At 38.2% G+C, this 27,040-nt stretch overlaps 1 protein-coding gene across 1 annotated transcript in view; it reads right to left on the reverse strand.

Moving 5' to 3' along the window:
- Positions 1 to 27,040, reverse strand: part of HEATR5B (HEAT repeat containing 5B) — a 99,553-nt gene that overhangs the window by 26,819 nt on the left and 45,694 nt on the right. The window contains exons 22-27 of the mRNA XM_039257216.1: positions 19,451 to 19,595; positions 14,296 to 14,535; positions 13,537 to 13,788; positions 8,880 to 9,061; positions 6,201 to 6,269; positions 180 to 359 (exon numbers count right to left, since the gene is read on the reverse strand). Coding sequence (XP_039113147.1) covers positions 180 to 359; positions 6,201 to 6,269; positions 8,880 to 9,061; positions 13,537 to 13,788; positions 14,296 to 14,535; positions 19,451 to 19,595 — 1,068 coding nt within the window. The remainder of the gene's footprint in view (positions 1 to 179; positions 360 to 6,200; positions 6,270 to 8,879; positions 9,062 to 13,536; positions 13,789 to 14,295; positions 14,536 to 19,450; positions 19,596 to 27,040) is intronic.

Below are 27,040 nucleotides of genomic sequence, written 5' to 3' on the forward strand. Positions count from 1 at the left end.
ACATATCTGTATTTCAGTGAGAAGGAGAAAATAACAGATTTTTAAAAAGTGTTCCATACTAAAAGTTGGTTTTAAAAGAACAATAACCAAATAAAATTTTTTTCTTTTTTACCTACACGAGTAGGGGAGTATTTTCTCGCGGATGGGGCAATGGTTCAAAAACAATTGGCTGTGGTTACCTCTGCCCACGCTTTGAGAACAGCCAGTTTTTCCATGGTTGTGGCGCTCTCTCGGTACAGTTGGCTAGAAGACCCTTTCCCAGCCTGCACTTTGTCCAGAGAAGAAACAAGAAGATTGTGTACTCGACGGAGGTCATTGAGATCGCTGACAACTCCGCTGCCGATCCACGTACTACACACCTGGCCGAAGAAAAACAGTGGTGATTTTGTATGAAAAAATTAACACGTAACACATAAGTATGAAGTAAGTATGATTTTTTCCCTGGGGGAAGCAACATAAAATAAAGCCAATGAAGAAAACAAAACCCAAAACCCCAATGCTGTGCTTCAGTATTAGTTTTGAATCACAAATCGGTAACAAGGATGGAATTTATTGTACTCCTATGTGGAAAATAAATGGTGATTTACTCTCATGTTTCCATTTTCTGACTGGACAAACATTTTAATAGAAAAAATTTTCTGCCTGAATCAGTTCAATTGTGGGTAATTCTTCAATTCAACAACATTTCTGCTTACCACAGGTAAAAGGTTATTCTGAGTGCTATGGAAGAGATTAAAAAATAAATAAAGGGGAAAAATCTAGTGCCTGTTCTCAACAAAGAGAACGCAGACTGAATGAACACACAAGAACATTTTAGGACTGCAATACTACACTTAAAAACAGAGGATGGAGAGATCACTTCCAGCAGGAGAAATGGGAATGTTTAGAGATCAGGAAGGTCTGTGTGTATAGATACAGGGGGAGTTACAAGGGAAAAGAACAGAGATTAGCAAAGGTAACTGGGATCAGAGGATGGTGCCGTTTACATTCCAGGCAAACTGAACTCAGCCTTTGTTCTATGGGCAATCACAAGTTTCCAAGGCCTCTGAGCAGGGAGATTACAATTAGAATTGTGCTCCAGCATTTATGCCAGGAGAGAGTATGTTCAGATGGTAAGTAATGCGTTCAGTCATGCGGCAATTCTAGTACTGGGGGACAGAGAATATAGATCAAACTGGAAATGGAATGAAAAGGGAGAGTTATCTGAGAGAGATTTGGAGGTAGAAATCACAGGCTTTGGAAACCAATTAAATATTTTTAGGGGACAGGGCAGGGATTTACAAAAAGTGTGAGGAATCAAAGACTGCCAAAGCTTCTAACTTGGATGAAAGTGAGGAAAGTGAGGCCGCTGCTTTGGAGACAAGAAAGAAAACAGGAAAGGCTGGGGGAGATGAGAAGTTAGAGAGCATGGTTTTAAGCTTCAACAGTTTAACATGCTGAGTTCAAAGTACTGGTAGGGGACCTGTGGGAAGATATTCAGCAGACAGGTAGAAACTTGGCTCAGGATTTAAGGAGCAGGGTAAAAAATAACTAAGTAGACGCTCAACATCCCTCATCATCAGTGAAGTACAAATCAAAACAACAATGAGTTATCACCTCACACCTGTCAGAATGGCTAAAATAAAAAACACAAGAAACAACAGATGTTGGCAAGGACGTGGAGAAAAAGGAACCCTCTCGCACTGTTGGTGGGAATGCAAACTGGTGCAGCTACTATGAAAACAGTATGCAGGTTCCTCAAAAAGTTAAAAATAGAGATAACCTAAGATCCAGTAATCGCACTACTAGGTATTTACCCAAAGAATATGAAAACATTAATTCAAAGGGATGCCCACACTCCTAGGTTTATTGCAGCATTATTTACAATAGCCAAATTATGGAAGCAACCCAAGTGCCCACTGATAGATGAATGGATAAAGATGTGGCATATGTGTGTGTGTGTGCGTACACATATCATATATGCTATACACATACATATTACATACATATGTATATACATATAGTGGAATATTATTCAGCCACAAAAAGAATGAAATCTTGCCATTTACAACAACATGTTTAGAGCTGGAGAGTATTATGCTAAATTAAATAAGCCTATCAGAGACTAAGACAAATACAATATGATTTCATTCATACGTAGAATTTAAGAAACAAAATAAATGAGCAAAGGGGGAAAAAAAGAAGACACAAACCAAAAAATAGACTGTTTACTATAAAGCAAAAACTGATAGTTACAGAGGGGAGGTGCCAGGGAATGGAGGAAATAGGTGAAGGAGATTAAGAGTACACTTATGATGAGCACTGAGTAGTGAATAGAATTGTTGAATCACTAATATTGTACACTGAAACTAATATAACACTGTAGTTAACACTGGTTATTATTTAGGAATAACTAAAGCAATGTTACCAGGTAAATTTGTTCAAAGATTGAGGTATAAAAAGAAAAAATGTCTTAAGGACAGAACACAGGGAAGAGTTATACTGAAGGGACAAGTGGAATAAGAATAAACAATGAAAGAAATTGAAAAGAAAATTCCAGAAAAACAAAAGGAAAAGCAGGCAAGTGCATGGACACTGGAGCCAAGGGAAGGATGTCAAGAAGGAAGGGGTGGCCTGGTAGCGCCACCTTACTCTACGAATACAAGTCCTCACGTTCTGATTATCTGATATCTTTGGGCCAAGATGTGAGTCACAATTCACAACTTTTTGATGAAAGGTAGTAAGGGCGGTGAACCTCATTAAGGAATACATCAAGCAAGAAGTGTAACAGCACCCCACAATTGACAGAAGGACACTTCTGTCGTGAAATGTAGTACAAATCACAGCAAGAGGGACTGATCAGACACCAGTCCCACTCAGCTTCACAGCAAGGCCAAATGAGTACAGTCAGCTCAGGTTTCGCTAGCAAATAAATTATGAAAAAGCTTTGCTTTTCAGAGCGTTTGGATATTAAACTATAACTAATGGATTATGTTCCTATATTTAAAATCTTTTTAAGTTGAGAATATTTATGTAAACTATTTTATTCTCTTATATTCTTATCTTCCCAGAATTCAGAACAAAGTTTAATAAAAATTAAAAAGGACATTTTAAAGTTGATGTTATCAGTTAAGGACATATTGATGGCAAAATAAAATGCCAGTCAAAATATTGTTGAAAAGGGGCACCTGGGGGGCTCAGTCGGTTAAGCGTCTGACTTCGGGTCAGGTCATGATCTCACGGTTCGTGGGTTTGAGCCCCGCATCGGGCTGTGTGCTGACAGCTAGCTCAGAGCCTGGAGCCTGTTTCGGATTCTGTGTCTCCCTCTCTCTCTGACCCTCCCCTGCTCATGCTCTCTTCTCTCTCTCTCAGAAATAAATAAGAAACATTTAAAAAAACCCACAAAATCTTATTGCAAATATAATGAAACTTGAAGTAAAAAGATTTTAAATATGATTATGAAATTAGAGTTGTTATTCTTTAGGAAACTGAACAACATATCAAAGAGATTTGATAAACATTTCTGTCGAGGAAGAAACATACTAAAAGTTGGGGGAAAACTAACCATTGACAATTCGGCAGAAAGTTTGATTTGTAAAAACGTTAAGTTTCTCTTCCACTTTAAAGAACATGAGACTAGATATTGCAGGTATTGCATTATAGGTTTGGTTTATCAAGAAAGACAAAGCAGGACTGAATCAGCAAAATCATTTTCAGAGAAAAGACCTTGGCCTTACATCAAAAGAGTGGTGCATGAAGGTACATTTATAAATTTTAATCTGAAACAAGATATTTAAACTATATATTATGTTTATGATAGCTAGGCTGGTTTAAATTTCTTATTAAACCATTGATTACTCGTCCACATTTGTGTTACACTTGAGAGTCTTCCTATAATATCTAAAAATTATCCTGATTTTCAGGATTAACATGGCATCTATTCCAGTAAATAAGGTGGGATGCAATGTTTCATGACCTGTCCAAAGCCAACTCCTTACTTTCCTTTAAGGAAAAGGAATTTGCAATCCGCTGTTACATTTGTTTCAAAACCAGGTTTCCTTCAAGAAACAGAAGGATAGGAAGTCAAAACTTAAGCCTGTCAGTAGATAAGGAAAAAAGTCCTTATAGAAAGAGCAGTTAGAGCCGCATAAAGAATAAGACGCTGCAGCAAATTCAGTAGGAGGAAATGTTCATGGCACTCATCCACAAGATGAAATCTGAATAGCCTTTGCTTTTCTAGGAACAGGAGCTTTGTAGGTTTTTCCTGTTTAAATACTATGCTTTAAAACATCACCATGATACATGTATTTGTACATAACTATGATTTCTGATTGTGTGTTGGTATCCCAAACCAAACAGCCTCCTCTAACTCTGAGGTTTGTATCATGATCCACAGACCTCTCTCTCTTGTTTTTAAAATTTTTAACGTTTATTCATTTCTTTTCAGAGATAGAGCAAGAGGGGGAGGGGCAGAGAGACAGAGAGAGACACAGAATCTGAAGCAGGCTCTAGGCTCTGGAGGCAAACCCATTTAGCCAGAGAGAACAAAGTAAGAACTTTACACTTATTGCAAACAGCAGAACATTCTCTTTCTAGAGGCCACGTGTAGCTTGACTATGGATTCCAAGCAATAATGACAGACTCGAGCCCACACTCCAGAAACTGGGAAGGAAAGGGTTGCCTCTCTTCTGTCTTTAGGAAAGCAAATAAGGAATATGATTTCCTGGAGGCGCCTGGGTAGCTCAGTAGCTTGAGCATCCTACTTTTGCCTCAGGTCATGATCTTGCAGTTTGTGGGTTTGATTCCCACATCAGGCCCTGTGCTGACAGCTCAGAGCCTGGAGCCTGCTTCCAATTCTGTGTCTCCCTCTCTCTCTGCCCCTCCCCTGCTCATGCTCTGTCTGTCTTGTCTCTCCAAAAATAAATAATAAACATTAAAAAAAATTAAAGAAAAAAAAAGAATCTGATTTCTTGAAAGACGAGAATTTAATGCATGAATCCTTTTTCAGAATGAGACATGAAAAAGAAGTTATCAAAAGTGTAAGAACATAAGTGCTTACTTTTGTGACTCTTTTCAAATATAACAATCATTAATTAATTATGCAATGAAATTTCCATATTGTGGAATTCTCTTTAGGATACGTAATTCCCAGAAACTTGTAAATTTTTTAAAACCTGTGATCAAAAAAATCTTTTTTCAGGGTGCCTGGTTGGCTCAGTTGGTTAAGCTTCTGACTTCAGCTCTGTGCTGATAGTTCAGAGCTTGGAGCCTGCTTCAGATTCTGTGTCTCCCTCTCTCTCTGTCCCTCCCCAGCCTGCACTGTCTGTTTCTCTCTCAAAAATAAACATTAAAAAAATTTACTTAAATTAAAAAAATCTTTTTTTATTTTTTAAGTTTAATTTTTAAATAAAAAATTTTTTATTTTCATTTTTTTTTCTTTAAACGTTTTATTTATTTCTGAGAGAGAGAGACAGAGAGAGAGAGAGAGAGACAGCATGAGCAGGGGAGTGTCAGAGAGAGGAGGAGACATAGAATCTGAAGCAGGCTCCAGGCTCTGAGCTATCAGCACAGAGCCTGACCCAGGGCTCGAACCCACAAACCATGAAATCATGACCTGCGCCAAAGTCGGACGCTTAACTGACTGAGCCACCCAGGTGCCCCTTTATTTTCATTTTTAAAGTTTAGTTATTTTTGAGAGAGAGAGAGCATGGAGGAGGGGCAGAGAAGAGAGAGGACAGAGAGTCCCAGTCAGTCTCTGCGCACTCTCAGCCCAGAGCCTGACACAGGGCCCAATCTCACTAACTGAGATCATGACCTGAGCCAAAATCCAGAGTGGATGCCTAACTGACTGAGTCACTCTGGCGCCCCTCCCCCCAAACCTTTTATTACCTAATTATCATTAATTAATTAATGCTATTTAATTATTTTGTAATCTTTAATTTTTAGTCACTCTTATGATTTTCATACTTCTGTTTACTTCTGGATAATAGAAAAGCTATGTATCCCAAAGTCATCTCCTCAGCTATGACAAAAAAAGGGATGCAACTAAGTTACTACTTCATCATTTGATACAGAATAAAAGAGAAAAGTGTCACTACTGTACTTTCAAGATAAAGATAAATATTATTTGATTTTTCTCTCTTCTTTCTTGGAGGTGAAATTCTAAGGCATCTATTAACTTAATTAAGGTAACTATAGAAAACCCTATTTTTTCTTCTTACCTGGCAAGCTTTTGCTATTATGTCTGATGGAGTATCTTGGGAAAAGGCTGGTCTTAGAGCAGCTCCCACCTAAAAAAAAAAAAAAAAAAAGAATATGAGCATTTTTTTAATTTTTAAAGATAAGTGGTAAACACAAAAGCCTCTTGTGTCCCTGGAGACGAAACCACACAAAACACAGCATTGTTACTTTTCTTTTTATCACATCTCCCTTATCTCTCTTCTCAATAAATTCAAACTCTTCTACAATTAACTCAAACATACCCTTTTTCTTTTGCTTTCCAGGAAGTTATAATCATTATCAAATCTGTATGAATGCTATACCAAATAGGCAATTAATCTTGTTTCTTTTTCCTTTGTTTTTGTTTAATAGTAAACAGGACTTTCTGACAAAGTTACATGCTCCTAGAGATAACAGAAAACTCCTGTTCTTTTTTATTCTGTCTATATTTTCCTGAATGTATTTCTTTTTTTTTTTTTTTTTTACAAATAGTTTATTGTCAAATTAGTTTCTACATAACACTCAGTGCTCATCCCCAAAGTGCCCTCCTCCATGCCCATCCCCCCCTCCCCCCCACATCCATCAGTCCTCAGTTTTTGTCAGCATTCCTGAATGTATTTCTAACAGTATTTACCTAATGAGTGAATTTCATATAACTGGATCAATTCCTTTAAATAACTGAGTAGTACTAAAAATTCACATAGTCATTTAAAGACCTTAGAGGCCATTTTACCTCAAAAAGAAATGCTTTAAGAGAAGGAGTCTCAAGAAATATTCATTTATGTGCCATTGTTATAGTAATAATAAGTAAAGGAATATGAGCTTTAGTTTTCAAAAAAATTTTTTTAAACATTTACTTATTTTTAAGAGAAAGAGTGAGCATGAGCAGGGGACAGGCAGAGACAGGGAGACAGAGGATTTGAAGCATGAGTACAGAGCCCAATGAGGGGCTCAAACTCACCAACTGTGAGATTAAGACCTGACCCAAAATCAAGAGTCGGCCACTTAACTGAGCCACCCAGGCACCCTGTGAGCTTTAGCTTTAATAAGCCAACCAAGTCATGGATTCTTAGATATATTAGATTTAATGTGTATGAACTGAACAAGAACTTAGATATATTCAACAATTTGAGATATCTTCCCTTACACAAGAGAGTCAGTCACTAAGGTATATTTCTAGAAGTTTAGAAATGGGTTGAGTCCTTCTCTGTGACTAACAACACATGGCAACTAATTGCATCAACTGATCACAGAGCTGGTGCCGGATCCTGTACTGAAGGAGAAAGTGAATATACTACAAAAGAGATGACTGGGTTAGCTGATAAAAGTGGAATATGACAGCTTATATAGAAGTAATATATCAGTGTTGAATTTCCTGAAGTTGAGAACTGTTCTGTGGTTATGTTAGACAATCTTCTTGTCCTTTGGAAATACAGACTGAAGTATTCGAGGGTAAAGGTACATGATTTAAATAATTTATCTTTAAATGGTTTAGGAAAAAAAATGTGTGTATAAAGAGAGAAAAAAAATCAATGTTAAAGCAAGTGAGACAAAATTTTTTGTATATTCTTCTAATTTTTCTGTAAGTTTAAAACTATTTCTAGGGGCACCTTGGTCACTCAGTTGGTTAAGCGTCCGACTTCAGCTCAGGTCATGATCTTGGGGTTCGTGGGTTCGAGCCTCACGTCGGGCTCTGTGCTGACAGCCAGCTCAGAGTCTGGAGCCTGCTTCAGATTCTGTGTCTCCCTCTCTCTCTGACCCTCCCCAGCTCACGCTGTGTCTCTCTTTCTCTCTCTCAGAAATAAATAATTTTTAAAAAACCCTATTTCTAAATAAAAAGTCAAAATAAAACAAAACAGAACAACAACGCTTCATTTTGATAGGTTGGGTATTTGGGAGTAAGTATTTGAATATGTATTTTCTACAGCCAGCTGGGCTAGAAGCTATAACTTCCTCACTGGTACTTACGGTGGAAAAACAATGGGGTAAACATTATTCACACTTTGTAATTTTATGTATGTTTGAGTACAGCTTTTAGATAAGGTGTTGTGTATCCGTAGCTAAGATTTTGATATAATTAAAGTAACAGAAAATGTGTATTCTTTCCTTGCTAACTTAAGTTTCTTTGTCTTCATATAACCCATCATTACCAGGATTATATCTATTGTGCCTCAGATGAAGAAAACAAAGTTATAAATCCTAAGAGAGAAAAGTGTCTCTGTTTAGAACAAAATAAACATATTTTTGAAGGTATATAATTCCTTCAGTAATATTCTGAACCACTATTATTAGAAGTTATCCGTTAGCATACAAAGTGGCCCTTTTTATTTTTAAAAAGGCTTATCAAGTCTTGACATATAAAAGTAATGTCAGCAAATCCACAACACTCTTTGAATGTCCTTTTATCTTCTAAATGGCATAGCTAAACATCTGAACACAAGACTGAAAGGCTAGCCTGCGATTTCTATTCTAGTTTTATCATGAATATGCTATCACAACTTAAAAATAGTGACAGGTTTTATACTGTTGTTTCTTCAACTGTGGGATTCAACTATGTAACAGACAATGGGAATAAAGACATGTCGTTGAAGCTCCAAAGACATTTCTCCAGGGAATCCTCACTCCTTTAATAATCACACAAAGGCTCAATTTTAAGGGTTTAAATAAACAGAGTATCTCACATTAGCTTGATACTGCTCCAGAATCACTTGGCCTGGAAATTCTGGCTCAGGCACAGATGCGAACTTCTTGATAATGTCTTCAAGTGCCTGGAGCCCGGCCATCCGCAGCTGGTTACTATGATCTGTTGCAGCCATGAATGCCATGCGAATCAGGTCAGAGAGATGAAGTACCAACAGGTCATCTAAAAATAAAATAGATGGCAAGATGGAAAATTTCTCCAAAAATAGGTATAATATGAAATGAAATAAACTTCTTTAGAAAGCACCTATGGTCCACACATTTCACTGTGTTTAAAAATAACAAAGATATGCTTTGAAGAAAGCTTATATATCATAATTTCTCAAGAACATTGGTAGACCTTTACACAGTATGGTAAAATGGATGATAATTATAGGATGTACAATAACATTTGAAGCAAAATAACTGATTATCCTAACTTTCCCAAAAGGAGTTTATAATTCTTTAGAATAGGGTTGGCAGATTTTTTTTCTGTAAACAACTAGAGAGTAAATAGTTTTGGCTTTGCTGGCCATATAATTTCTATCACAACTCTGCTGTTGTAGAAGGAAAGGAGTCACAGTCCATGTGTATATAAATGGGCATGCTGTGTTCCAATAAAACTTTGTTTGAAAAAAAAACAGGCTATGGGCTGGATTTGGACTGTAGGCAGTAGTTTCTCAACCTCTCCTTTCTGGAAAAAACTTTTATATGATAAGATGTAGGCAAGAGAAGTCTTTTTCCTTTTAGAGTACAGGACGCTCCAGATCTGCCCAAAAAAGCTTAAAAGAAAGTCTCAGAAGAATTCAAGAGATAGCAAGTACTTGAACTATACCCCAGAACAAAGTGTAATACTATTTAAAGGAATACAACAAAATCCAGCACTACTACCACAAAATTTGCAATATCTGGCAGGTAGTAAAAAATTACCAGGGATGCAAAGAAGAAGGAAAATATATTTCATAAGAAGGGAAAAAAACTCTCAGTGAATAGAAACAGATCCAGAAATGAAAGAGATGATGAAATTAGCAGACAGGCAGCCTAAAACAGGGATTATATATATGTTGCCTAAATTCAAGAAAGAAAAGGAAAGCCTGAGCATGATGAAGAGAGAAATAAAAGAGAAAATCACAAATGGGACTTGTAGAGATTTAAGAAGTAAAATATCTGAAATGAAAAAATATACTGGATAAGATTACATTTAGTGATTAGATGCCAAAGAAGAAAACATAGGTGAACTTAAAGACATAACAACTAAAATTATCTAAATAATTTATCAAGCTCAAGTACTCTACAGTTCTTCAGGAGGCTTCAAGATTCTCAAAGTCTTTTTGAAGCAGGACAGTTCTGTGTTTCAGCCTGATTCCCAGCTCCTATGAAAACAGGTTTTTGTTGTTATTCCCCTTGTGAAGGTTATAAGACAAGTTCTTCTATTTTTTTCATGTGCCTACCTAAAATTCTTTCTAGAATCTTCAGTTTAATAAATAATATCTATTGGTTTGGGGAAGAGGAACAGAGGAGAGAGAAAAAGAACATTTTCAGTTAGAAGCCCCCAGTGTTTCCTCACCTCGGGGAGACAAAACCATACCATCAACAAAAATTAGGTATAATGAACTGCTGCCAGAAGGTGGGAGGAAATTTCCAAGGTAGATGGCACTTGATTAAAATGGGCCTATTCATATTATGCCAACCCAAAAGTAAATTAAAAGGCCCATTATTCCTCTGTTACTCTCTGTCACCTAATTAAAAAGGTCTAGAATGATACCACTCTCGCAACCAGAAACTAGGCAATTATTCCTAAATGAAAGTGCTAGCTCTTCTCTACACAAATCTCTATCTCCAACTTTTCTTAAATCAAGACCTCTTTTTTTTCCCCCAAATCCAAGAAGATGAACTCCTAAAGCAGGGGAGCGGAAAGGGGCCTGCGGTAGAAATTCTAAAATGGGGAAAGAATTAGGGGACTATTAAAGGTTTATTATATTCTGGGACTGGTAGTTCCATACAACTAAAGCACAGTGGATACAAAGGGAGGTAAGGAAGATACAAGAAGAGCCTGGACAGCACATTCATTTGATTCTATAGCTTTTCATACACGCTGACATTACTGTTCAGAATGGCAGGAAGTGGGAACTAGAAAGGATTCTGTTTCAGTCTATCAGAACAAAGCATGTCAGATACTGAAATCTAGGTTGGAGAGCGGTTATATCAGCTTACCATCCAGCTACCAAAATGAAGTACCCAGTTATCAAAGACAGAGAATATGGGTAATCCACCCACATACAATGTGACCAAATTCCAAATATGCACTCTACTCTTTTAAGGATATAGAAAGAAGCCTATGGAAAAAAAAATACACCTAGGCAAAAGAAAGATTATGAAGATTCAGAAAGAGCTAATCTCAAAAATAATTTTCTAGGGACAGGTGGGTGGCTCAGTAGGTTAAGTGTCTGATTCTTGATTTAGACTCAGGTCATCATCTCATGGTTCATGAGATCAGGCCCCACATCCGGCTCCCTGCTGACAGCACAGAGTCTACTTGAGATTCTCTCTCTGCCCCTCCCCCATTCATGTGCATGCACGTGTGCACTCTCTCTCTCAAAATAAATAAAATACACCTAAAAATAATTTTCTATAAAAATCAGAATAAAATACAGAAAATCACTTGGCATCTTAACAGGATGCACGAAGTCATGGTTGTTATAGAATAAGTACAGAAAATCAAAAGGAGCCCAAACGGTACGATACGATGAAGGCAGAAGACAAAACAATGAAAGAAAAACTAAAAACATAAAAGAAGACTTAAGATCCACTAATGGGGGCAGAAAACAGTAAAACATTATATCAATGACATATAGGGAAACCTTGTAAGGATCTCTGAGAATGCAGGCAAAAAGACAAGATACAAATAATGAGAGAAAAAACAATTAAATACAAAGGAAAGAAAGCCAACCTCAGGATCTTCACTTTTCCTTAAATGTAATACACACACTTCCGTGCCTTTACAAATTCTCTTACTTTCTTTGCTCATAATAAACCAGTGCAGTGGGTAGAATCATGGTGCTCAAATATGTCCACACCCTAATCCCTACAACCTGCGGATGTTAATTTACATAGCAAAAGGGACTTTGTACATGGAGAGTAGCCCAAATTTAACAGGTGGGCCCAATCTAACCACATGTGCCTTAAAAGCAGGGCACCTCTTCTGGCTGTAGTCAGAGAGAGGTGTGACAACTGAAGATGGGTCACTGAGATAGTCAATGTTGTTGGCCTCGAAGACAGAGAAAGGGGGCGACCAACTAAGGAATGCAGGCAGTTAACAGAAGCAACGAAGAAAACAGACTCCTCTAGAGCTTCCAGAAAGGGATGCAGCCCTGCTGAGACCTTGATTTTAGGCCAGGGTGACTCATGCTGGATTTTCTGACATACAGAACTATAAGATAAAATAATCTGGGCCACTGAATTTGTGGTCTTTTCTTACAGCAGCAATAGAAAACTAATACAACCAGCTTCTATCTGCATAATCTTTTCTCTTTCTTTAAAATCCAGTTTCAAAATCACTTTCTCTGTAAGGTCTTCCCTGGCTCTTCAGGAAATGAGCACTACTTTTTTAAGTTCCCAAAATACTCCATCATACCACAATTGGGACATGTAATTGAGACAAGCCTTTTTTCTTCTAGACTAGAAAGTCTTCAAGGATATGGGCTCTGTTTTTTTCTTCTTTGTATCCCCAATGTGTAGCAAAGAATAGGATTTGGTAAATATTTGATAAATAATGACATGAATGAAGACACTATGTTCATGATAATTGTGCTTTGCTGATAACTGTACCTTCAGATTCACATTCTATATGTGGAATATCGTTTTACTTTTTGTTTTTTAATCCATTTTTGTGAGCTCTAGTAAACTTAAAGGCATTTAGTAACAAAATAAACTGAAAGGTATTTTAAGGCACAGACTTCAATACTATTAACACACCCAGTTTGTCTTTATATATGTACAAAAATGACAGGGCAATGAAGAGACAACAAATTACAAGACAGAGTCTCTTACTCTCTTACTGCTCTCAGTTTCTCTGAGTCTCCTCATTTGTAAAATGAGGATATTGGATGTGATGATTTCTTTGTAAACTCCCTATAATATCGGATCCAGGGGATAATGGGATTTAAAAAGCTCACAAAACATAAAACAGTGGCAGGTTTCAGTAACCAACAATTTTCATCACTGTAAAATTACCTAGAAGTATTTTTGAAATCTCAGATTTGAGTTGAACGACAGCATTCATGAATTCTGACATTCTCCATGGCTGGGGACTGCAAAATTCACTTTGCTTATGCACCTTAAAGCATTGCTCTTTTACACTGAAATGCTAAAACTAGGACAAAGTATAAAGGATATGTAAGTTACTGCCTTTATTATACTGAGGGGACATGATTAAGATACATTTACCTTAAGATAGGTAGACATACACTACTTTCTTCAATCTTCTGTTCCAAATACAAAGCAGAAGATGGGTAGTATGTTTAGCGGACAGAAAACAAAGGTAAAAGGCAAGGGAATGTAAGAAATGAGAGACAGAATCTAAAGCACGTTACCTAGGAGCAAAGTATCTCAAACCTATAAAACTACTTTGGGGAACACAAGCACTGGTTTTAAATTTACTTGTAGGGTTGCGCAGTTTAGCGGAACGTGCCATTGCAAGATCAAAGTGGGCCTGGTCCGCATTCTCACACAAATGGATGATTCGACACAGGCAATCGGAAGCAAACACCCGAGTGGCCCAGCGAGGTGCCACGAAGGGCTTTGATTTATCTTCTTCGCCTAGTGTGGTGAACATGGTATCATCATCCATCTCATCCTTCTTCTCAGATTCCTCATCTTTTCCACTACTTAAAGGAGTTGCAGTGCTCATATCTATAACAAAAAACAAAGCATATTATGACGGCCTTCCATATAGCAAAAATGATGTTTTAGAACTTGCATTAATGTTAGGAGACTGCTTTATTTTAAAAGGATTAAATTCTCCTTTGAAAACAGCAGAATGGATAAGTTAAAAAAAAAAACAATGAGAAACCAAGCAAAGGATAACATAAAAGTATTTTACATATTTCACTAGTTTTACACACTATGTTCAACTATGGAGTAGCTGGGGATTTTCACACATGGAAATTTAGTTTGAATTTAGCTGTTGCCCCCAAATCAAAGAAAGCGCATTACTTTGTAATATAGTTTAACTTTCAACATTTATATAGGGATTCATAGATTAAAATTTATTAGTGTTTTTAAATGCAAGCTCAAATTAAAATATATGTATCTATGTATCTTTTTGTGTATCTATATCCACATATTTACATATCAAACATATACTGAAGGGAAAATATTCATTATTTTAAGAACATATTTTATATATTAAATACATACCACTAGAAGCTGCCAGGACATCTTTACAAAGCATTAGCCAATGGGAAAGTTTTTCTACAGCCAGTGATGACAGCATATGCCCCAAAGTATCATGAATATCAGAACATAATTTTCTATCTGTTTCCCGGTCTAGCATTCCAAAAAGAAGTCCTTCAAGACCAGTTTCTGTAATGTTAACACCTTGGTGCCGGCAATGGATATCACTTCGAGAACTAACTCCAGGTGCAAAAGGACTGACATCTGAAAAGCAATTTTTACAAATTTTTACAAATGAATTTTTACAAATGAATTTTGTTGTACACCGTAGGTAACAATTATGTTAAACACCAGGTTCATATGTAAATTCAGGATTACAACAAAACAAGCTAGCTATACGTGCAATTTATGTTCTCCAGTTTACATACATATCTTTAGGTTTAGAATTTAATCTGACAATAAAGGCAAAACTCTGATCTTTAAGACGGATTATTCTGAGGCAGTATAAACAAATCTCCAGGGAATGCTAAATAAATATATATTTCATTCTAAAAAAAAAAAAAGTATGGGAAAGAGACATATTTCTTTCTTTTTTTTTTTAAATGTTTTATTTATTTCTAGGAGAGAGAGAGAGAGACAGCGTTAGCAGGGGAGGGTCAGAGAGAGAGGGAGTCACAGACTGAAACACGCTCCAGGCTCTGAGCTGGCAGTCAGCACAGAGCCCGACGCGGGGCTCGAACCCATGAACCGCGAGATCATGACCTAAGCGAAAGTCAGACGCTTAACCAACTAAGCCACCCAGGCGCCCCGAAAGAGACATATTTCTAAGTAGATTTAATTTAATGGACTGAAAAACAATTATTCCTGTATTTGTTGGAAGAACAAATTGAAATTCATTCAGTCTTATAGTTCAGATTTTTAAAAATCTATAAAGCCAGAACACAAATTATAAATGGATTATATGCTAAATGAGTATTTAAAAACTGGGAAAGTCCTTTCCAAGAAACATACAATCAAAAAGGAAGACTGAATGGCAAAGTGGATAAAATAGATGAAAGGGACTAAGAGGCACAAACTTCAAGCTATAAAGTCACAGGGCTGAAAAATACAAATAGGGAACAGTCAATAATATTGTAATATTGTTGTATGATGACAGATGGCGACTACACTTATCATGGTGAGCACTGCATCACGTATAGAACTGTGGGTCTCTATGTTATACCCCTGAAACTAACGTAACATTGTATGTTACTTACACTTCAATTTAAAAAGTAGTATTGTTATAAAACAGCAGTTAAATGTCTTGCTTTCTCTGAAAATCTTTTTGTTCTTTTTTTTTATCCATTACAGTTTATTTTTTTTATTTTATGCTTTTTTAGGTATTGCATATATTTGTATACTTAATGTTTATTTGTTTACCTGTAGATTAGTTATTTTATTTCATTTTTAAATATAACTTATTGTAAACAGCAAAACTTGTACAACAGGCAGCCCTAAGAATGAATACTGTGGGGCCACCTAGATGGCTCAGTCTGTTAAGTGTCCGACTTTGGCTCAGGTCATGATCTCACAAGTGAGTTCAAGCCCTGCATTGGGCTCTGTGCTCACAGCTTGGAGCCTGGAGCCTGCTTCGGATTCTGTGTCTCCCTCTCTCTCTGCCCCTGCCCCGCTCATGTGTGGTCTATGTCTCAAAAATAAATAAAAATTTTAAAAAATGAATAAAACTGTGAGATTTCGAAGCCTAAGGTCCTCTGAACCTTTAAGAGAGTGAGACAGAGGGATGGAAACTGAAAAGTGACTCTTAGTTGAGTCACTCCAAATGAGGGAAGTCTGCAGAAAACAGCCACAATGAGAGGAATTCAGACAGAAGGAAAAGTCAAAAGGAAAGGTTCCAAGGAAAGAGAACATTAGTGAGAAATTAGACACAGAGGCCCAATTTTTACTTAGCAGCAGGTAGTATGTTCCCATATCAGGAATTATACTTCTACAACATGAATTTTCAAAGCTACATAGCAAACAACTGGATTAAGAGAACACTAATTAATCACTGAGGATGAATTCCCAAAAGGGGAATCGCTAGGTCCAAGGGTAAGCTGACAAAAAACACTGACAAATCCAAAACATTTGTATGATTTTACATTTCTTCCTATCTGCAGTGTAAGACATTTCTATTCATACCTCTCCCAATGCTGATGATAATCATTATTTTCAATTTGGTAGGTTTTATTTAAAAAAAGTTATTACTGCGCTGACTTATAAATATTTAATCACTTGAAAATATTTCCTATGTTGATATTTGCTCTTTGATAAAACATGTTTCTTACGCTCTCGTGATTTCTGTAGATGCAGAAGAGAGTTAATATAGCAGGCCTGAGACTACTAGGTAAGGCCTGACATTCAGGTTAGCCCTCTGCTGGCATCCAAGAGACCTGGGTTTTAGGAGGGTCCCCACCATTTCCTGGTAAAAGTGGCTCACGATGCCTAACCTGTCTGTACGAACAGGATGGTTTATGCCAAACACCTGTCTGACTTCTGAACATCTGGGCGTTTGGAACATGCTAGGCAGATATACTCAGCCCACCAGCACCCAATAAAAACCTAGGGTACTGAGTCTCTGACAAGATCACCCAGGACACATCTCATATTATGTTGTCACAACTCAATGCTAGAGAGACAAGCAGCTCCTGTGTGACTTCATGGGGCGTGGGCTTTTGGAAACTTGAGCCCGGCTTGCTCCAGACTTCACCCCAAGTGCCTTTCCCTCTGCAAATTTTGCTTTGTATCCAGCTGCTGTAACAAATCATAGCCACAAGCATGACCATATGCTCAGTCCTCCTAATGCATCATCAAGCATGGGGGTGGTCTTAGGACCCCCAACTCACTGAGCTTTTAAGCTTTAAAAAATATTAAAACATAAATATATGCACTTCAATAAATAAAGTAATAAATATATTTTGCAAATATTTCCCCCTTAGTTTGTCTTTCAACTTCAATTATGGTGACTGACGTGCATAAGTTTTAAAATTTTATATCTTATTCAGGAAAATTCTGTATTACTTTTGGTTCTATGTTTTCTCTCTTAAAAATGTTTGTTGTATAAATAGCTTCTTTCATATTTCTACAATACAGTATGTCTGTTAACAGAGCTCTTACACTATGTTAAAATTGAAGTTATTTTAGTATCTTGCTTCTTAGTCCCCAAGCAACTTCTATGCATTTGAAAGCTCTTATAAGTAAAACTTTTTCTCACAAGAGGGGAAATATCCGTCAATTAAGCTCTGAAAAAGTTCTCAAGCAACCAATCCCTAGAGACCAGACCAGCTATGAAATTCAAGCTATACATAAAATCCCCCAAAGTGCATAAAGAATTAAAGAAAGCAAAGATTCAAAAGCAAGGGAATCGAGAGCAAAAATAAACTGTTGGGACCTCATCAAGATTAAAAGCTTCTGCACAGCAAAGGAAACAACCCAGAAAATTAATAGGCAACCAACGGAATGGGAAAAGATAGTTGCAAATGACATATCAGATAAAGGGTTAATATCCAGAATCTATAAGGAACTCACCAAACTCCACGCCCGAAAAACAAACAACCCAGTGAAGAAATGGGCAGAAGACATGAACAGACACTTCTCCAAAGAGGACATCCAGATGGCCAACAGACACATGAAACGATGCTCAGCATCCCTCCTCATCAGGGAAATACAAATCAAAACCACACTGAGATACCACCTCACGCCAGTCAGAGTGGCTAAAATGAGCAAATCAGAGAACTCTAGATGCTGGCGAGGATGTGGAGAAACGGGCACCCTCCTGCACTGTTGGTGGGAATGTAAACTGGTACAGCCCCTCTGGAAAACAGTGTGGAGGTTCCTCAGGAAACTAACAATAGAACTCCCTTATGACCCAGCAATAGCACTGCTAGGAATTTACCCAAGGGATACAGAAATGCTGAGGCATAGGAGCACATGTACCCCAATGTTCATAGCAGCACTCTCCACAATAGCTAAAACATGGAAAGAGCCTAAGTGTCCATCAACAGATGAATGGATCAAGAAGATGTGGTTTATCTATACCATGGAATACTACATGGCAATGAGAAACAATGAAATCTGGCCATGTGTAGCAACATGGATGGACCTTGAGGGTGTTATGCTGAGCGAAATAAGTCAGGCAGAGAAGGACAAATACCATATGTTTGCACGTATAGGAGGATTAGGAGGAACTTGACGGAGGACCAAGGGGGAGAAGAAGGGCGGAAATGGTGGGGGAAAGGGAGAGAGGCAAACCATGAGAGACTCTTGAATGCTGACAAAAACTGAGGACTGATGGATGTGGGGGGGAGGGGGGGATGGGCATGAAGGAGGGCACTTTGGGGATGAGCACTGAGTGTTATGTAGAAACTAATTTGACAATAAACTATTTGTAAAAAAAATAAATAAATAAATAAATAAAAAAAATAAAGAAAGCAAAGATTTTTGCTACCCAAACACATACTGACATTTCTTGTTATACTGGTCACTCTAGCTTTACCTTCTTGAGGATGAGTTGCATCAGTTTTCAAAAGGGTCAACTGGTATCAGGGACCAAAGCTTTCAGGTACCACCCCCAAATAGATCAGTGCTCTTTCCAGAAGTCTATCACTAATACAAAGCAATATCCTTAATGTGAGTTATCCTTTGTACATAGCTAAATTATCCTCAAGGGATGGCACAAGTATCTTGATATTAAATGCTGTTTATTTTTATTTTTTTACCTCCAAACCTTAAAAAAGGTAAAAGTGTAAAATTACCAGGAAAACCATACTGGAATTTTCTGGGGCATGTGGGTAGCTCCATCAGTTAAGCATCTGACTCTTGATTTGGGTTCAAGTCATGATCTCAGAGTCACGGGCGTGAGCCCTGTGTTGGGCTCTGTGCCGAGCGTGGAGCCTGCTTAGGATTCTCCCTCTTCTTTCTTTGCCCCTCCCCTGCTCATGCTCTCTCTCAAAAAAATAATTAAATATTTAAAAAAATCTTTCTAAAAACTACACTGGAGTTTAAGTGATAATGGTTTTATATTACTTAAAAGAACAAGAAGACTGACTATCCTTGAAAGCAATAATGTTATTTAAAGAGCAATACTCCTTTGGATTGGTAAAGTATGTACACAAAAAGAATATTGACTTATCAGGTAACTTACTAGTACCACTGCTCTCCTTGTCGCCTGCATTTTTGGCTAGGCTCATGGCATATTCACAGACTTCCGCGGCTTCTCTTTGTGCAAGCTGCCGGAGACAAGCCACGGCTGCTCGTCGCAGCAGCAAATGGGAACTACATAAGTGGACCTGCAAACCATAACGCATTAGACAATTTTCTTTTAAAAACTGCAATCTCATTTGCCGAATGTATATTAACACTTCACTTGGAAAGAGGCTCTTCATTTAACAACAGCAGTTGTTAAATATATAGCCAAATAATGGCCTTCTGGAAAAATAATAATACAAACAAAGCATAGAAGGAATATGTTAGTGGCCAAGACAACTGTCCCAAGATCTGGTCACTAAAGATCATGCAATATACTTACATAAAGATCCAGAAGGATCTCTTGCACATCTTATTTTACACATGGTCCTTCTAAATGTTGCCATCTAAATTTTTTAAGTGCATAGAGATTACAGGTAGTCAAAGAAAAGTTAGCAAGAAATGAAAGCAAAGAAGGGTTATTAAAATTAAAAAAAATCAAGCAAACATAAACATCTGGAAAAAATTCCAAAATGGACCCTTTTGGAACAGAATTGTTTTTAACCTCAAAAGGTGCTGAAAGACATTGAAAGGATCAATGCAGCGCACTTTAATACATGAAGTATAAGACACAGCACCACATAATGATTTAGAGCTCAGGCTCTGATTGCTAGACTGGGTTTGAATCTTGGTTGTCATTTACTTCCATGTGATGTGAGACTAATTACTTAACCCCTCTGTGCCTTGTTTGCCCATATGCAAAATGTGGAGAGTAATTCTTTGCAGGAATATAGTAAAAATAAGTAATGCAAGTATTTTACTTAGAACAGTGATTGACATGATACTTGCTCAAAATAGATTAGCTATTATTATTACTATAAATCTGATTCATCAAGAAAATATTCTGTTCCATGTGCTGCTTCTTAAGCAAGGAGACACTAATATATTTTAGAAAAAAATCTCATTCACAAATAGTGAAGGGGGAATAATTATATGGAATTCACTGCTCCTTCACAAGGCTAGATAGTATATTTTTATGCTACCAATATAGCATTTGTAATTCCAGATATATTTGCATAAAATTCATAGCCTATGACATTTATAAAAAGTATTTAAAATATATATATAACTGAGGAGAGAAAACCCGACAGATTTTTTTTTCCGACAGATTTTTTCAATAAAATGTTTTATTCACTCTATTTCCTTAAAATGAAGACATTTTGGAAATACCTTATAATTAGAAGGCTTAAGCATGGTCATATGAGTTGGGAAGAACAAGTCACTTAGACCCTCAGAGTTTCTGCCTTTCTATGTGTTCAATGGGGACAACAGCCACCCCATCGTACATGACTGTGGTAAGAATCAAATGACTAGATATATACAAAGCAGAACACCATAAAAATTTAATTTAGTTGCAACTAAACAGAACTGTACCTAAGAGAGGTGCCTTGCTGGCTCAGCCTATACACCATGCAACTCTTTATCTTGGGGTTGAGAGTTCAAGCCCCATGTTGGGCAAAGAGTTTACTTAAAAATATTTTTTTAATATAAAAAAAAGAATTGTAGCTAAGACAGTACACTCAACAAATATTTATTGGAAGAGCTGAAGAGAAAAAAAATAAAACATTTTTGTGTGCAAAGTACTTTCAAATACTCCATTTTTATGATTCTGAGGCACATATTGTTTTCCATTTTAACAATAAATCAGGATGGTGTCTTACAGTCACTATAAATCAGGAAAAAGTAAAGACATATTTGTTTGAAAACCTTCCCTTGATACTTTTTGGTAAAACACAAAATAAAGAATTAAAACATATTAAATTTGATAAAAATATGTGGCTTCCTAATGCTCCTTCCTAGCCCCTTAGAGATAATCACAAACTACAGTGACATCCATCATTATAGTTTCATTTAGCCTGCTCTTGAACTTTATATAAATGGAACCATGAAGTGTGCTCTTGTGTCCGACTTCGAAGAAATGTATCTGTGAGACTCGTCTGTATGATTACATTTCACAGTTTGCTTTTATTGCTGTGTAGTATTCTGTTGAATAATTATATCACTATTTATCCACTGCTGACTAGTAGACATTTAGGTCATTTCTGGTTTTTGGCTATTATGAATAACCAAGTAATGGCCATTCCTGTACACGTATTTTGGCACACACGTGCATGTATTTCTGTCAGCTATTTACCTAAGAGTGAAGTTGCTGGGGACACCTGGGTGGCTCAGTTGGTTAAGTGTCCTACTCTTTTTTGTTGTTGTTGTTTATTTATTTGAGAGAGAGAGAGAGAGAAAGAGAGCACATGCACGCATGAGTGGAGGAAGGGCAGAGAAAGAGGGATAGAACATCTGAAGTAGGCTCTGCATTGACAGCAGCAAGCCCAATACGGGGCTCAAACTCAAGAACCATGAGATCGTGACCTGAGCTGAAGTTGGACACTCAACCAACTGAGCCACCCAAGTGACCCTAGCGTCCTGCTCTTGATTTTGGCTCAAGTCATGATCTCACGGTTCCGGAGATCGAGACCTGCATTGGGTTTCGTGTGGACAGCGTGGAACCTGCTTGGGATACTCGCTCTCCCTCTCTGTCTCCCTTCCCCTGCTCACACACGCACACACACACTCTCTCTCTCAAAATAAATAAACTTAAAAAAAAAGTCTAGAAAAAAAAGGGTGACATTTCTGGGTCATAGCATATGGATATATTAAACTATTTTAGATTATGCCTAATTGTAAAGAAACTTTTTTTCTTCTGTTTCACACACTTCAGGAACACTGTGTTGCTTACTCCTACAGTAGACCTCCACCATTCTGTAAAAATGCCTCTTAATTTATACTTTACGTCATCTTTTTGTCTCTTGTTTTGCCCACCACATATACATCCTGGACAGCTGGACATCCCTGCTCTGACACTGATGACTTGGGCATTCAGTTCAAGTCTTTCTCTCAGTGACATTTCCTACAATTATCCCAGGTGACATAAATGCCTATGTGTGGAATACTTCTGTCAGGAGGGGAGAATGAGTAACTGTGGTCATATGGTCTAAAAGCAGCTGCCTGCCAAGAGGGAAATAACAATACTTCAGAGTGGTGGCTGCTCTTTCAAAGACACATTTTGAATAGTTCTAACATCACACAAATTTTTAAAAAAAATTTTTAATGTTTTTTAATTTATTTCTGAGAGAAAGAGAGACAGACAGACAGACAGACAGAGAGAGCGAGCGTGAGCAGGGGAGGGTCAGAGAGAGAGGAAGACACAGAATCTGAAGCAGGCTCCAGGCTCGGAGCTGGCAATCAGCACAGAGCCCGACGCAGGGCTCGAACCCACGAACTGTGAGATCATGAACTGAGCCAAAGTCGGACGCTTAACCGACTGAGCCACTCAGGCGCCCCTAACGTCACACAAATTTTAACAGTTTTATATCACTTAAACATAACTATGGTGAAACTCACCTCTCAGTACATTTGCTGAAAAAATAAACCACATTTCATTTGTGTGAGGTGGTGTCCCATAATATTGCCATTTCTGATGGCAATGGTTGAGGAGGAATGAACATGAAATTTGTAAAGATCTAAACTGATTTCACTAATTTGGATGAACCCATGTATGGACGAATTTTCAGTGTCAAAAGATCTAGTTGGAGACAGCACAGGGGCTTGTCCAATGTGGAAACAAGACAACGCCTTGAATGGCCCCTCTTCCCATCTCTATCCTGCCAAGCCATCTCCTTCCAACCAGCTGCCTGGAATCTCACCACTTAGCCTCTTGGAAGAGGTTCAGGAAAGTGCTCCAACACGCCTTGAGATCAAACCCTTGGTGTTCTGCAGAGGGAATCAGTTTTGAGGCATTATTCTGTGTTAACACATAGGAAGCTCACTGCATAGCCTATGGCTTCCTGATCACTTCCACTGAGATAAAGAAACTCTTACCCTAGAGGAGAAAGCAGGAAACAACCTCCTTGACCTCCACCGCAGCAACTTCTTACTTGACACATTCCCCAAAAGCAAGAGAATCAAGAGCAAAAATAAATGATTGGGACCTCATCAAGATTAAAAGCTTCTGCACAGCCAAGGAAACAACCCAGAAAATTAATAGGCAACCAACGGAATGGGAAAAGATAGTTGCAAATGACATATCAGATAAAGGGTTAATATCCAGAATCTATAAGGAACTCACCAAACTACACGCCCGAAAAACAAACAACCCAGTGAAGAAATGGGCAGAAGACATGAACAGACACTTCTCCAAAGAGGACATCCAGATGGCCAACAGACACATGAAACGATGCTCAGCATCCCTCCTCATCAGGGAAATACAAATCAAAACCACACTGAGATACCACCTCACGCCAGTCAGAGTGGCTAAAATGAGCAAATCAGAGAACTCTAGATGCTGGCGAGGATGTGGAGAAACGGGCACCCTCCTACACTGTTGGTGGGAATGTAAACTGGTACAGCCCCTCTGGAAAACAGTGTGGAGGTTCCTCAGGAAACTAACAATAGAACTCCCTTATGACCCAGCAATAGCACTGCTAGGAATTTACCCAAGGGATACAGAAATGCTGAGGCATAGGAGCACATGTACCCCAATGTTCATAGCAGCACTCTCCACAATAGCTAAAACATGGAAAGAGCCTAAGTGTCCATCAACAGATGAATGGATCAAGAAGATGTGGTTTATCTATACCATGGAATACTACATGGCAATGAGAAACAATGAAATCTGGCCATGTGTAGCAACATGGATGGACCTTGAGGGTGTTATGCTGAGCGAAATAAGTCAGGCAGAGAAGGACAAATATCATATGTTTGCACGTATAGGAGGATTAGGAGGAACTTGACGGAGGAACAAGGGGGAGAAGAAGGGCGGAAATGGTGGGGGAAAGGGAGAGAGGCAAACCATGAGAGACTCTTGAATGCTGACAAAAACTGAGGACTGATGGATGTGGGGGGGAGGGGGGATGGGCATGGAGGAGGACACTTGTGGGGATGAGCACTGAGTGTTATGTGGAAACTAATTTGACAATAAACTATTTGTAAAAAAAAAAAAAAGAAACTCTTTATCTTTACCAGATCCTCTCAAACATGCTCCATCTCATAAGGTCCACGCTATAGTATAATTATATTTAAGGAGAAAAATGGAGACAGGAAATCAGACAACCCAAAGAATACATGTCTGTTTTCACTGCACTTGTCAGTAACCTAAGCTGTATCATGGAACACAGTCAGCTAGCTCAAGAGCCGCAACCAGTGTCCTCAGAGCCTGGGCATTTAACCATGGTTTTTGGCGGGATGCTACGAATCTTGTTGCAGAATGCCGTCAGAGGTAAACTATTAATTGACTGTTTTCTTTGTGGATCTTTTTTGTGCACATTTCATGTGCATCTGGTTTCTGCCCTGTGGCACTCTCAGATTCTGTGACAGTCTAGGACGGACTCAGTTACCCCCAGGCTAGGGTGAAACAAGAGCAAATCTTACTGCATAAGTTAAATACACCACGTCAGATCTAACATCTAATATGTTGGCCTTTCAGTCCATTCACCTCATCCTCCCGTGGTTACATCTAGAGCGCCTTTCCTTCTCCTTACGTATCAGCCTCATGCTGTCTTTTCCTTCCTCCTTGACCGAAATGAGAGCTCATACTCCATTATTTCAGCACTGTCTTGTTTATATCCTTATTTCTTTCATCCTGCTGTCATTTCACTGAATCTGCTTGGCCAAAATCCAACTATGAATGTACCAAAGCATCTATCTATCTGGCTGCTCAGTGCCTGCACTCAGTTGATTACAGGTGTTGGAGAAAAATCTTACCGGGTGAACTGCTAACATTACAAATCACAAACTGGGCCAAAGAGGATCACTATTCTCCACTGAACCCTTAGATGTACCACAGAATCTTCTATTTCTCCAGTTAGTTCAATGTCCCATATCCCAGCCTGTCCTGGGCCCTCTTCTTTGTTCCTTTGTTCTTAAAACTTATCTTCCCTTTTACCTGAAAGTAAAAGTCATTAGATAACCCTCCTCCCCAAGCTTTGAGCCACCAACTCCATAAACCCACCTGTATGTGCACTCATCCTCTCCCCCTTTCTTCATGCTGCACTGGGAGAAACATTCTCTTCCTTGTGCCCTGAGAAATCTATCCCATTAGAAACTGTGGATGATTAATTATCCACTCTCTGCCCCATACCTTAAACTCTCCCACCCTATCGGTTCCATCTGCTCACATCTCACTACCATAGGAGAGAAAGTCTCACCTGACTCCATCTCCCCCTTGGCCTACTGTCCTCAGTCCTCTCCTACAAAGTCAACTTCTGGAAAGAAATTTCTATTCATATTCTACCATTAGCCCAATTTACTTGGACTTCCCTTGGTACCACTCTGCAAGATGAACTCTTGCTAAAAGCCATCATGTGACAAAAGTCAAAGGACACATTATAGCTCTCATTCCTATCTCTTAACAATATGTTATAGCAGCCCACTCCTCTATTCCACTTGGCTTCTGTGAACACTACAAACTCTATTTTTCCTTTAATCACTCAGACTGCTTCATATTTTTCCTGATTCTTTTTCTTTTCCTAAATTTTATATGCTGGGTTCCTCATTCAGCATTCTTGCCCTGGTGATCTTACCTATTTCTGTATTTATTTTCCATCTAAATGCTTGTGCCTCCCAAATTTACCTTTCCAATGAGACTTCTCTTTCTCTGAGCTCCAGCCCATGAAACTAAACAAATGTCTAAAACTGAATTAATTATATCCACTTTTCCCAACCGCTCCTATTCTAGTGTTAACCAATCTCAGAAAATTACATTACTATCCTCAAGTCAGGAACTTGGATTATATCCTTCTTCCTTTTCCTTACAACCCATTAATAAATGAATTGCATTGATTCTTCCATTTAAATATCACTCAAATCCATTTATTTTTCTGCATTCTCATTGCTAATAACACGGAGTAAGTCATTATCATCTGCCTCCTAGACCACCATAATTCTCTCCTTTTTAAATTTTTTTTTTTTTTATTTCTAGGAGAGAGAGAGAGAGAGACAGCGTGAGCAGGGGAGGGTCAGAGAGAGAGGGAGTCACAGACTGAAACACGCTCCAGGCTCTGAGCTGGCAGTCAGCACAGAGCCCGACGCGGGGCTCGAACCCATGAACCGCAAGATCATAACCTAAGCGAAAGTCGGGCGCTTAACCGACTAAGCCACCCAGGCGCCCCCTTTTTAAATTTTTTTAATGTTTATTTATTTTTGAGAGAGAGGGAAAGAGAGTGAGCAGGAAAGAGGCAGAGAAAGAGGGAGACACAGAATCCAAACCAGACTCCAGTCTCCGAGGTGTCAGCATGGAGCTTGACACGGGGCTAGAACTCATGGACCATGAGATCATGGCCTGAGCTGAAGTCGGACGCTTAACCAACTGAGCCACCCAGGTGCCTTCCATTTCCCCCAGTGTCTCTCTCGCTTTTTTTTGTTGTTGTTATTTATTTTTGAGAGAGAGAGAGTAAAAAAACAAAGTGTGAGCAGGGGAGGAACAGAAAGAGAAGGAGAC

The sequence above is a fragment of the Hyaena hyaena genome, unplaced genomic scaffold (assembly GCF_003009895.1).
Source record: "Hyaena hyaena isolate Hyena2069 unplaced genomic scaffold, ASM300989v1 scaffold_607, whole genome shotgun sequence".
Taxonomy (NCBI): Eukaryota; Metazoa; Chordata; class Mammalia; order Carnivora; family Hyaenidae; genus Hyaena; species Hyaena hyaena.